General features: G+C 44.9%; 1 protein-coding gene across 1 annotated transcript; it reads right to left on the bottom strand.

Moving 5' to 3' along the window:
• Positions 1–2,990: 2,990 nt before the first annotated feature.
• LOC137759013 (ribonuclease pancreatic) lies at positions 2,991–4,650 on the bottom strand. Its single transcript, XM_068534942.1, has 2 exons — positions 4,554–4,650; positions 2,991–3,820 (listed from the first exon to the last, which is right to left on the bottom strand). The coding sequence occupies exon 2, from the start codon at positions 3,793–3,795 to the stop codon at positions 3,340–3,342; it is 456 nt and encodes a 151-aa protein (XP_068391043.1). The 5' UTR covers positions 3,796–3,820; positions 4,554–4,650; the 3' UTR covers positions 2,991–3,339.
• Between the last annotated feature and the right edge of the window lie 8,602 nt (positions 4,651–13,252).

The following is a 13,252-nucleotide window of genomic DNA, read 5'->3' as shown; positions in this document are numbered from 1 at the left end:
CTGTGGTCCAGAGAGGGCTACAGAGTTGTCTTAGAGGCACAGCACAGGGAGCTGATAGTAGGGCAAGGACTACATTAGGTGCCCTGGCCCAATTATCCACCCAGCTGCAGACTGAGGGAAGGTGGAAAAGGAAGGAAACTGACCCTGAATACAGGCCCTGCTCAGACTTGTAGCAAGAAGAAACCAGAGGATGACATACAGTAGTGATGAGCTTTAAAGTACAGTCACCACACTGGCTAGTAAAACAGGCCTAGTGAGACTCTGTCCATTCAGATGAACAACTCCTTCTCTATTGTTAAGTAAGAAGACAATAAGGGAGTGGGAAGGGAGATAAGCGCGGAGGGAGGAAGCTGAGATGAAACCATCCCACCTACACTTGCTGCAAGCCACAAAGAAACCTAAAGTACATGGGAATTTACTGTACATGGGAATTTACTGAATGATTTGCAGAGATGTTTGAGATTAGTCCCCTAGAAAGTGGCTCCTGGGAGACAGTTTTGAGATGCTTCCAGGTATGCCACGGTTTAGTCTTCAGGAGGTACACTTTCATTCTGAAACTTCTATGCAGGACCTCCATCATGCATCATGAATCATGCATCATGAATCATGCACATGGAGGGCTGCCCCACATTCGTGATCAATTTCCCAAACCAATACTGAGGCGTCTTCTGCCACGGGCAGGTAGATTCAAAGCCCTTTAGTGCTCCCACTTGCTCTGTGAGGGCTGAATCAGTCTAAGGAGGCAAGAGTGGAGACTGGGAGCAGCCTTTCATTTTCCAGTTAGACAGAAAGCACAAAGTGCAAATACTGATGAGGCAGCACTTGGAAAGAAAGAACCTGACGCAATGGCCCTTTACTCTGTTCATTGAAGGTATGGGTGACCGATCTGTTTCAGGCTGGAAGACTATTGGCTGCTGGAATTGAAGGGGAATTTACCAGAGAGAGAGACAGAAGAAAATCAGCATGTCAGAAGAGGCAGAAGACACTATGATTTTGTCGGTACAGGTAAAATTGCAGGAGTAAGGAGGACGCTGGGATGCATTTACCTGTCCACTGAGATTGCAGAATTCCGAAGCTTGTTTGGTTTGAAGACTCTTCTGAAAATTAACATTATCCTTCTTAGAAGAATCACTGGATATGGTCATTTCTGTCTTTAAGCAGGTATCCATCTTCACATGTTAGCACCTCAATTTTAAGATTAATCTGCCTGGGTCAGTCTCCTAGAAGAGGTTAACACTCCTGTATCTGTGGGATAGCAATAGTCGCCCCACAGAACAGACACCTCTGATTTGTCTCCCGATGACTGGTGTTTATCCCCTTGACTCCGCCTGATGGCTCTAGGACAAGACTCGATCTTCCCCCTCCCAGAGTCCTCCTATTCAGAGCACTTTCTGCCCCACCGCAGCCCCGTTTCCCTGGCTGTGCAGGTCTGCACCCGGACCATCCGCTAGCACCTATCACTTGATTCCCCGGGTGGAGACTCACAGTGGTCCCATGGCCAGGAAGGTGCATGGAACCAGTAGCCAGAGCTGGTGATTGTGCAGAATAGATGCAGCAAAGCTCCAAGTGAGTGTTCAAAAAAGATCTACTAAAGTGTTCTCTTAGCACTAGCAGGAGGGAAAATGAGGAGCTTTGGGTTTGGAAACAAGAGTGAGATGAACTGAAGAAAAATTCTATCTAAAGAAAACAGAACTAGAAACTTAAAGTTTCCCTTTTTTCCCTCCTCCATCCTCACTGTTTGTAAGGAGTGAGATCCCCACTACAACCAAAATAGCTGGCCACCCCTCTGACCCACAGGCCTTCTTCCTCTTACAGAGGCCCCAGAGCTAAGCGTTCACTTCACCTAAAAAACACACCATCACTTCCAACATTTATAAATGTAGTACACAAAGACAATGACAGAACTGGTCAAACTGGTTGGCAGTAGGACCTTTCTCTAGTTCTATGACCTTGTCTAGAGCTTGATGCAGGTGTAAACAGGGGGTCATATGAAATGATTAAGTGATGACAGAAGCCAAGTTTAGTCTTTTCAATGGATGTAAGAAAGGGTTGCCAAGAAGTGAGCAGACTCATAGGCCAAGTGCCCTGGGAACCTGTGGGAGCCCCCAGCAAGCTCAGGCAGAGAAAGCCGTGACTCCACAGCACTCAGTGAAGGAGGGAGACTGGGGAATTTCCTTCTTGAGGAGACTCCAATAGCAGAGAGAGCAACGACAGGGAAGCCAGGAGACCCAAGGTCTAGTCTCAGTCGGACACCAACTAGCAGCTGCCGTGAGCAGGTCACTTAACCTTTCTGAGATTCAGGTTGCCCCTCTGTAAAAGGCGGGGGTTACATTAGGTCAGGGGTGGCCAGTGGGTGGCCCACACACCCTCACCACTCTCGAGCCTTCGGTAGAGGCCACTATTCCATCACTTCACTCTTTAGGTATTTTTCTACAGCGTTCTAGGCAGGCACTTCCAATTAGAGTTGGTCCACAAGCTGAAATCTGCTTATCCTTCCCCCACCTGATGATCGCTGAAGTCCTTCCTAGCTCCTGAATGGAGGGTTCCAACTCTGCAAGGAAGAGAGGACCAGCTTTCTGATTTAGCCATAGCTCCCTCAAAAAAAGGAAAATGGAAATTTAGGGTCATAAGTTCATACACTCCTCCTCCCCACCTGAGGCTGAGGAGGGTCTTCCCAGGGTCACGCTGTCCTTCCTTCTGTGCCAGAGATTTTTGTATCTGAGCTTCGCCCTCTGTCAGCTCGCCCAGCGTGACACTGTCCCAGACCGTAGCTCCTTTTTATCTAAAATAGCCCACACTTTAAAACTAATTGGGCATCAAGGAACCTACAAAGAGAGGAATTATCTCAGGTCAGTGAAAATCAAAAGTCAGAAGAGGTGGCATCTAAGGATTCCATTTGCCACTCACCAAAGCTAACCAGATTCACGGTTCTCACCCCTGTCAGGAGAGCGATCACACAGACAGCACCTGGATGGGGACAGCATCAGGAATTCAAGTGGTTGCAACTGTGTTTTATTGAAAGAAGCAGTGAAGTGGTTAACATAGGCCCCATCTCACAACCCTCTCCTCACCCCCCAAGCCACGCAGGGGCAAGCCTCAGGCCAGGGGCGCGTGTGTGTGTGTGTGTGTGTGTGTGTGTGTGTGTGTGTGTGTTGGATAAGAGTCCTAATTAACTTGAGTGATTGCCCTCAAGCCAGGGAAGCATGTGCTTGTGTGTGTGTGTGCGTGGAGGAGGGGGGAAGGTAAGAGCCCTAACTAACTTGAGTTCTTGCCTGCGGGGCAAGGAAGCAAGAGGGGGAGACGCGATGAAGTGGGGCATCTCTGGCTTCAGGTAGAGACCTACACAGAATTGTCAAAGTGGACTGGCACGTACGGGTCCCCCTCACAGGCCACGATGATGTGTTTCTCCTTCTGGCTGGTCTTGTAGGCACAGTTGGGGTACTTGGAGCTGCCCGTCTGGCGGCAGTCTGTGATGTGCATGATGGAGTTGCTCTCATAGCAGTTGGTCCGCCCATTCTTGCAGAGGACGTTTTTCTGGGAGCAAACGGCCTTGACATCTTCCAGGGACTCGTGCACAAAGGTGTTCACCGGCTTGCACCGTCCCTGGGTCATTTTTCGGCGCATCATCATTTGGTTGCAGTAGTTGGGGTTGTTGCCTGGGGAGTTGCCGGAGTCCATGTGCTGCCGCTGGAACTTCATGGCCGGCGATTCCCTGCCCAGGGAAGGCTGGACCCACCCCAGCACCAGCAGCACCAAGACCAGCCATGGCAGCAGGACCAGGGACTTCGGAGCCATGGTGGTCTCACTTTCCTGGAGGAGCCTGCCCGAGAAAAGGGGGAGAGGAGGAATAACATCGCCTTAGAAAGAGAACCCCAGCTCCCACCTGTAGCCTCCCTGGCTCACAGTCTCTAGGTCAACCAGAAAGATGTCCCTCTTCCTGCGAGCTTTTCCAAGTAACGAGACAATCACATATACTCTTCTCCACAAACATTTGATTCCCACTCCCTACAGAGAGGCCGTCCTCCCCTCTGGGTGGTGACCCCAGAAATGACCTAAAATCCTAGTAGCCCTGTCTTTGACTACAGAAACATTTTTGATACGAAATACCTTTGAAACATAAAACACCTCTGTACCCAGCGCTCACATGGCTCATTAGAAGATGCTTTTGAATAAACCATTAAATAAATAATCCAAATTTTGAATATGCCAAATTGTATCCCTGAGATAACCACCAAGTATTCATCCAGGATCACGGTGGACAGAGCCCTGTTGTCCTACAACACACGGGAAACTCAGCCCCAGTGTTTTACACTGGCACCATAAAGAGGTGCCATGGTATTCCAAAGAGAGATGCTCTCCTCCCCCAACCTGGGGGCTGCTCCTTCTCCAGCCCCATGGGCTCTCTGCAGCCTATGTGCTCCATTCCTGACTCCAGCTCTGCCCCCTGCCCACGTCTGCCTGGCCCGATTCTCAGGCTAGCCTCACCCACCCTGGCTCACCCCTCTCCAACCCTTAAGCAAAAACAGCTCCTGTGTGCCTCTTGGGCTGCTTACCTGGGTCTCTAGCTTGGTCTCTGAGAGAGAAAAGGCAGTTTCTGCAATCACTCTATCCCAGGGGAGTGGACCTTATACAGATTAAAAGGGGGCTTGGCTTCCAGGAGGAGACGGGTGGGAGGAGCATCTTGGTCTCGGTCCATAGGAAAACAAGGTCATGTGAGGAAGGGGTGGGGAATTGCCCAGGCCACCCTTTTTCCGGGGTTGCTGGGGAGAGTGAGCCTTTGTCTATAAGAACCTTTCTTTCTATAAGCAGCAGAGAAAGCCACTATAGCACTGATGCTCGAACCCCAACCAAGTCCTTGTTATCTCTTTGCAAGCTATTTTCACCAAATAGCCCTTGGAGGTTAGCAAAATGCACATAACATGTGATCACGGGAAGGGGAGAGAAAGGGAGGTCCTCTCTTGCCCTGGGTGTCCTGGAGCTGCTTTGGCCAGAATTCCACATCTCCCACCAGCTCCTCTGCTGGGGGAGCAGGGAGAGGTGGCCAGCTGCCCCCAGCTGGAAGGCTTCCCGGATCTGGAGAAAAAGGGGCAGAGTACCTGAACACGGAGGAGTAGAAAGCAGCTTCGGCGTGACCTCACCCAGTTCTGGCCACATCAACACTCCTGGGCTGTTGAAGGAGGGTGTGTGGCCATTCCTATCTATAGTGACCTCTCATCCCGTAGGCCAGAGTGGAGGAGAGGAACTAGGGATAAGCCAAAATGCAAAATCCCCTTTAGAGAAGAAATAGAGAACATCATATTTCTTAGCAGTAAAATTTCATCCTAGAAAGAGACGTGTATTTGCTGGAAGACAATTTTATTTTTATTTATTTATTTTTAAAGTATAGTTGATTTGCAGTATTGTGTTAGTTTCAGGTGTACAGCAAATTGATTCAGCCAGATAAAATGGAGGACAATTTTAATCCCTTTGGAGTGAGAATTATCAAAATATCTCTCCATGCTCTAGGTTTACACTATCTCAGTCCAAATTCTGGTTTAGCACCTTAAGCCCTGGGCAAGTTTCCTCATCTCTAAAATGGGGATGATAATAACATGTTCCTTTTAGATTTGTTATTAAGACAAAATAAGATACAGAGGGTTTAGAACAGTGCTTAGAAAGCCAATGATGGTTCATGTAGGGTGGGGTTAAGACCTCCCACAAGGAGTCTGTTTAAATAATACTGGGTGATCTCGGATTTGCTTTCCACAGGAGGCGGGGTCAAGTAACTGCCTGGCAAAACTTTTGTTTTGCTAAAATCCAGAGCTGAAAATAGCAGGCAGTTTCAAAGCCCTGGGGAGCAAAAGGGAGGGGGGAAGAGAGAGGAGAGGAAACTTGACGGGAACTTGACGGGAAGAACAGAATTCTTTAAGGGGAAGTTTTTAAATTGTTTTGCCACATGAAATCCAAGAAATTTTTGGTAAAGTCAGCATTATTTTCTAGTGTGTATAAATTTGGAAGTGGAAGTGGGGTCAAGGAGAACGTGGTGAGGCATGAGCTTTTAGTTTCATGTTTTTGTAGTTTACCTACCACCCAGGTTTTCTTTGCCTCTTAGTCTTTGGATCATACTCATACCATCTTGAGTGGTGTTAGAAGGAAAACTTTTCCTCTACCCATTTATGTTCTTCTCTGGAGGCCTGTGAATTAACTGACAAAAGACAGATTAACAGAAGAATTGACCAAGTTTATTCATCTGCATATGGAGGAGCACAAAAGAAGTAGTTCCCTGAACAGCTAGGGATAAATGTTTATACATCAACTTAATGGGAAGGGGGGGGGGGGCAAATAGGGACTCTTAAGGAAATAAATGGGTTTTTTTAAAGGAAAGATAAATGAGCTTTTGGGGGAATAAATGGGACATAAAATAATTTGTGATAATGTTTGTCTTTGCAAGTGTGAGTAGTGTGTCTTCTTCCTGGCTGTAAAACTCCCCTAAGGGGATTTATAGCAGCTTTACTCTCAGAAGACTCTGCCTTTATTCAGATGAGGGAAGCTCCAAAAAAGCTTCTTTCTGCATCTGCTGGGTTTCAAATATCTTCAGTTTAAAACAACCTTCATATTAACTCTGCAGATCTGAGACGGTATCCACAGTAACAAATTTAGAATTTGTTCATTTATTCATTCAACAGTGGGAATACAGAAAGAAGTTACAGGGCCTGCCCTAAAGGTACCTGATAGGATAGTTTGTATTCATGAGGTGAGTCCCACCAAGGTGTTGGGCATGGCTGCATGAAAACAGTCATTCATTTGGCACCTTTCCAGTGCCAGAAGAATTTCAGGGAGTTGGTCCAACAAGAAGATTTCAGAGTCACAGTTCAAATATGAATAAGTTTTCTGTAACCCAAATAAGTTTCCTCAACCCAAATAAGTTTCCTCAATAGCCTACCCCAGAGCATCCCAAACTATAAGAAGTCATTTTGCCTGTTTGTGCATGGCAATCTGGACAAACCCATGGGGTTGTTTTTGTTTGTTTGTTTGGGCTGTGCCGTGTGGCTTGGGGGATCCCAGTTCCCCAAGCTCACACCTGGGCCTCCCCGCAGTGAAAGCGTCAAGTCCTAACCACTGAACTGCCAGGGAATTCCCACCCTTGGGGTTTTAATTCAACTTCATGGAAACAATCAAAAACCCATCCTTGCTATAGCCTTACCCTTGGCCTTCTTGCCTTAGGGCAAGAGCTACAGTTGCAAAAGTTGATGCTTTGGGCTTCCCTGGTGGCACAGTGGTTGAGAATCTGCCTGCCAATGCAGGGGACACGGGTTCGAGCCCTGGTCTGGGAGGATCCCACATGCCGCGGAGCAACTAGGCCCGTGAGCCACAACTACTGAGCCTGCGCGTCTGGAGCCTGTGCTCCGCAACAAGAGAGGCCGCGATAGTGAGAGGCCCGCGCACCGCGATGAAGAGTGGCCCCCACTTGCCGCAACTAGAGAAAGCCCTAGCACAGAAACGAAGACCCAACACAGCCATAAATAAAATAAATAAATTAATTAATTAATTTAAAGAAAAAAAAAAGTTGATGCTTCTGCTGAACTAGCTCTAGGCTCCCTGCTTGATTCATGGTTCCTCATGCAGTAAGACATTACTACTGACTGAGAACACACAACACTTTCCAGCCAGTCCACTGACTCCTTGTAAGATTCTATTATTCTCTCCGTCTCACGTACTGTTCACCACGGAAGCACCCTGAATCCTGCCATTCTCCTGCTGCTACCAGAAGAAGGGGAGCCTCATGATCATCTTACGTTGGTAGGGAACTTTCTGTATCTCACTCAGATTTATTATAGACTCCTATTGAGAGCCCTGACCTAATTTTATTTGTTGATGGATCATACCTCAAAACTGAAACTGGAGGTTATCAAGCAGTATATACTATCACTAACCTAAACTCTTCAAAATAGAGCTTGTCAACTAGCCAAAGGCCAGCGAGTAAACATACAGATAGCAGGTATGCTTTTGGAGTAGTATATGATTTGGGGATGCTTTAGAAACAAGCACCAAAATGGACAACAAGTTAAGGAAATTTTAGATGCATTCCTACTTCCTAGAGAGTAGTTATTCTAAAGATTGAGGCCCACATTAAAAGAGATGATATGGAAGGTAAAGGATTGCTCTAGCAGATCATTATGCCAAAGAAGCTGCTTTAACCAAGATTATGATTTTATCTAAACCCTCAAAGAATAAATCTCTGGAAGGATTCAACAAGGTTCTAATAAAATACCAAAATTTAGCCCCTGATTTTTGAAAAAGAAGAATGAAAAAATTCTGGTTGTACTCTTCACTTAAATAATCCCTGATGTTCTCAAGACAGCTGCTTGGTGACTTTCATAGCTAGAGAGGAGAAGTCAATACCTGTCAAAGGACAGGCTGACTCTTGTTAAGAGGTTAATGCAGCTGGTGACTTTAAGTTGAAGCCAGTGCTCATTCCCATTCTGAAAATCCTAAGGCCTTTAAGAATTATGCTAAATCTACTCTGCCTGTGCTCTATAAATGGAGCAACAAACCCTGTTGTAAGCACATCGGCTTACAACATGGTTTACTAAATATTTTAAGTCCACTGTTGAGATCAACTTCTCAGAAAAGAAGATTCCTTTCAAAATATTACTGGTCTTTGACAATGTACCTGGTCACCCAAGAGCTCTAATGGAGATGTACAATGAGACTCATGTTGTTTTCATGCCTGCTAACACAACATCCATTCTGCAGCCTATGGATCAAGGAGTAATTTTTAATTTCAAGTCTCATTATTCAAGAAATACATTTTGTAAGGCTATAACTGCCATAGATAGTGATTCCTCTGATGGATCCGGGCAAAGTAAATTGAAACCCTTCTGGAAATGAGTCACCATTCTAGGTGCCATTAAGAACATTTATGATTCATGGAAAGAGGTCAAAATATCAAATTAATTGGAGTTTGGAAGTTGATTCCAATCTTCATGGATGACTTTAGGGGAATCAAGACTTCAGTGGAGGAAGTCACTGCAGATGTGGTGGAAATAGCAAAATAACTGAGGCAGGAGATAGATGGGCCCCAGGCTAAGCAGCTGAAATCTGTCCCCTGTGGACAGATACTCCAAGATAAAGATAATGGCAGGAACAAGGAGGAGCTGAGTCCTGCCCAGATAAGAGATAAAGAGACCACATATTTCTCATTCTTGAGGTCAAGGAGACCTTCCCAACTACGCATGTGCAGAAAGGCTCCTCAGGGGCCAAAAAGGAAGGGGGCACCACCCCATAATAGGTGGTGTCAACCTTCCCACAGTCCTCTTCGCTGGAATCCATCTTGGCTAAGAGATGCGTGCACACACAGGGGAGACTCTGAGTTATAACAAATACAGACTCAGAGCCAGGCAAAGCAAGATGATTGGCCAGAGGGAACCTGGAAGAAATGCCCCATATAAGTGATTCAAGCTACCACTAGGGCGCGACTCTCTCTCTGAGCCTGCCCCTGTGTGTCTATTCACTAGTAATTTCTTTTTCCCCTTCTAATAAACACTTTACTTGTTTCACTACTTTCTGTCTCTTTGTTGAAATTCATTTCTACAAAGCAGACAAGCCAGGGCCTCATCACTAGCCACTGACCCTCGTGGTCTAATGGTTAGGATTCAGTGCTCTCACTGCTGTGGCCTGGCTTCCATCTCTGGTGAGGGAACTGAGATCTTGCTTCAAGCTGCTGCCGGCTGAGGCCACTTGAGAGCAGAACCAGAATTAGAAGTAGAGCCTGAAGATGTAATTTAATTGTTGCAGTCTCATGAGAAAACTTTAACAAATGAGGAGTTACTTCTGATGGGTGAGCAAAGGAAGTGGTTTCTTGAGATGGAATCTACTCCTGGTGAAGGTACTGTGAAGATTATTGAAATGACAACAAAGGATTTAGACTATGACATAAACTTAGTTGATAAAGTAGCAGTTTGAGAGGATTGACTCCAATTTTGAAAGAAGTTCTACTGTGGGTAAAGTGCTATCAAACAGCATTGCATGCTAGAGAAATTGTTCGTAAAAGGACGAGTTAACTGATGCAGCAGACTTCACTGTTGTCTTATTTTAACAAACTGCCACAGCCACCCCAACTTCAGCAACCACCACCCTAATCAGCTATCAACATCAAGGCAAGGCACTCCACCAGCAAGAAGATTATGACTTGCTAAAGGCTCAAATGATGGTTAGCATCTTTTAGCAATAAAGTATTTTTATTAATGTATATACATTTTTTTAGAAATAATGCTTCACACACTTAGTAGACTACGGTATAGTGTAAACATAACTCTTACGTGCACTGGGAAACAAAAAAAATTCATGTGACTGGGTTTATTGCAATGTTCACTTTATTGCAGTAATCTGGAACCAAAGCCATAATATCTTCAAGATATGCCTGCATACATTTTTTTGTTTGTTTGCTTCATCTACTTTTTAAATTTGGTTTTACAATAAGAGTTTGCTAAACATTTTTTCTCTTAAATATAGCCAATTCAAAGGATCCGTCATCTGGCCATCAGTGAATAGGATCTTATATTCATCTCAAATAGCGACTCAAACCAATAAGTCTTTCCATGGCTTACCAAAGACATCAGTCATCTCAAAAAAGAGTATGCAGCCTTCACAAGATCCAGAAAGTTCACACCTAGTGTTAGTCTAAGAAAGTAAAAGCCTTCATTGTTATAGGCGGTAAGAATGGTGTAGTGAAAATGGTGTCTCCAGTTTCCCAGGAGAACGTGGGATGCCTCCAGTTACAGACCCGCTAATCTGTGACACCAGGTAGGTGCTACTGGAATGGAATTTTTTGAACACTGAAAAAGCAACAAAAATTGAGATGACAAAGGCCCCTTAGGAACTGAGACTCCTTCTGACAAATTACCCTGAGAGCTGGTTATTAGACTGGCCACCAAGTTGCACCTGGGTAAGTGCACCCTCTGGATAGCGGAGACCAAAGTGAATATTCTCGTTGGTTACAAAGCCAAGCTATCAGGATCTAGAACAAGACAAAAGGAAAAACCTCATCTTGTCTTTACATAGGGGACCCACGGCAAAGTTTGCCCAAACAGATGCCATTCTGGTGAGAACCATTAACTCACCAGTCTGTGAGGCCAGCTTGAACAGCAGGCTTATAGGGTCTACGCCTCTGTTCTGCCCCATGGGTTTTCCTCCTTATGACAAATGACAAAGACACAGAAATACAGTGACCATCTCTGAGAGGAAAAGGAGCAATACCAGAGTCACTAAGTCCAGGAAACTAATTCTGAAAATACTTTTTCCTTCTAATTTAAATTTAGAAAGAGAGAAAAGGGACTCACAAATTTCCCTTCCACTGAATCCTGCCGGCAGATATCCAGGAGGCTGATGTGGTAAGAAAGCTCACCTTCTGCCAGCCTACCAGATGTCCCAGGATCTCTCAGCTGCAGCAGCCTTGGGGGAAAGAGGGGTCCAGGCAGCATCATGCTAACTATGCCAACTGTTAGGGATGTCAGGGATGGGGACATCCTTAACAGGAGGGGAAAAACAAATTTAATTCGTATATACAGAGGTCTCATAGAAGTGGGACCTAAGAAGTGTCCAAGGCAGGTAGCTTTTATACTTTTTAGACAAAGAAACAATAAATTGCTGAGGAATTGTCAGAGCAAAGAAACTTAGTCTTGGGTGCTTAATCGGTGAAGAACCTAAACAGAGTTTGGGGTTGGGGTAGTAAATTAGTAAAGAAATAACAAGGTTAGTTTATACAGCCTTCTTGGCCCTGATTTCCTTAACTCTGGTGATAAGGGTGTCTCTTTCTACCTCCTAGTACAGAGAGGGTACCTTTCACATGGGAGATTTATTTACTGCTTTCAGGGAGACAAAGGGCAGGATCAGAGTGTCCTTTTTGCACTGGCTGTTTCTTAAGTAAATTTAATTCAAAATACTCAGTATGCCACTTCGGCCTATTTTGCACCGGCCTGCCCTGAGCCCTAACAGGGTCACCTATTATGCGTCAACAACACAATTCTGGACAAATTGTAAAGGTGGGACATGGCCATGAACCAAAGCCTCAAGAACCTCTTGGATACCTTTAGACATTTACCTAGCTTCCACCCTCCATGGAATTTAAATAAGTTTTAGTTATTGTATATCAACTTTCAGGATGAGTTGTAGCATTTCTTTGCCAAAGAGCTACAACCTTTACAGTCACTAAAAAGCTGCTGATTTAGTGTCTTCCACCTGGGGCATCCCAACTTTTATATCAAGTGATTGAGGCACAAGCTTTATGGTAGCCATTATAAAAGAACTCTCTATAGCGTTACTTCTTACTCAAAAACTGCAGGCAATTAAAGCAAACAAACAAATAACAACAGCAAAAAAAAAAAAAAAACCCTCAGAAAAACAAAGGAAAGCTGTCCTTTCCACTCACAATCCTCTGGAAATGCTGAAAGGACTCATTGCATCCTTAAATTAAAATTAGCAATATTGTTGGATGGACCTAGAGATTGTCATACTGAGTGAAATAAGTCAGACAGCAAAAGACAAATATCATATGATATCGCTTATATATGGAATCTAAAAAAGGGTACAGGGACTTCCCTGGTGGTCCAGTGGTTAAGAATTCGCCTTCCAATGCAGGGAACACGGGTTTGATCCCTGGTCAGGGAACTAAGATCCCACATGCCACGGGGCAACTAAGCCCTCGGGCCACCCATGTGTCTCAACTAGAGAGCCTGTGTGCGGCAAACTACAGAGCCCATGCTCTCTGCAGCCTGCGTGCCCCAACTAGAGAGAAGCCCGCGCGGCACAACGAAAGATCCCCCATGTCGCAACAAGACACGATGCAGCCAAAAAAAAAAAAAGAACTTATTTACAAAACAGTAACAGACTTACAGACTTAATAAACAAACTTATGGTTATCAGGGAGTAAGGTGGGGGACGGATAAATTGGAAGATTGGGATGACATATACACACTACTCTATACAAAATAGATAACTAATAAGGACCTACTGTATAACACAGGGAACTCTACTCAATATTCTGTAATGGCCTATATGGGAAAAGAATCTAAAAAAGAGTGGATATGTATAACTGATTCACTTTGCTGTACACCTGAAACTAACACAACATTGTGAATCAGCTCTACTTCAATAAAAATTTTTTTAAAAAAAATAAATAAAATCAACAATATTGGGAATTCCCTGGCGATCCAGGGGTTAGGATTCAGCGCTTTCACTGTGGTGGAACTTGTTCAATCCCTGATTGGGGAAC

This window comes from Eschrichtius robustus, chromosome 1 (assembly GCF_028021215.1).
Source record: "Eschrichtius robustus isolate mEscRob2 chromosome 1, mEscRob2.pri, whole genome shotgun sequence".
Classification (NCBI taxonomy): domain Eukaryota; kingdom Metazoa; phylum Chordata; class Mammalia; order Artiodactyla; family Eschrichtiidae; genus Eschrichtius; species Eschrichtius robustus.
The sequence above is the reverse complement of the archived record's forward strand: the minus strand, read 5'-3'. Positions and strand labels throughout refer to the sequence as shown.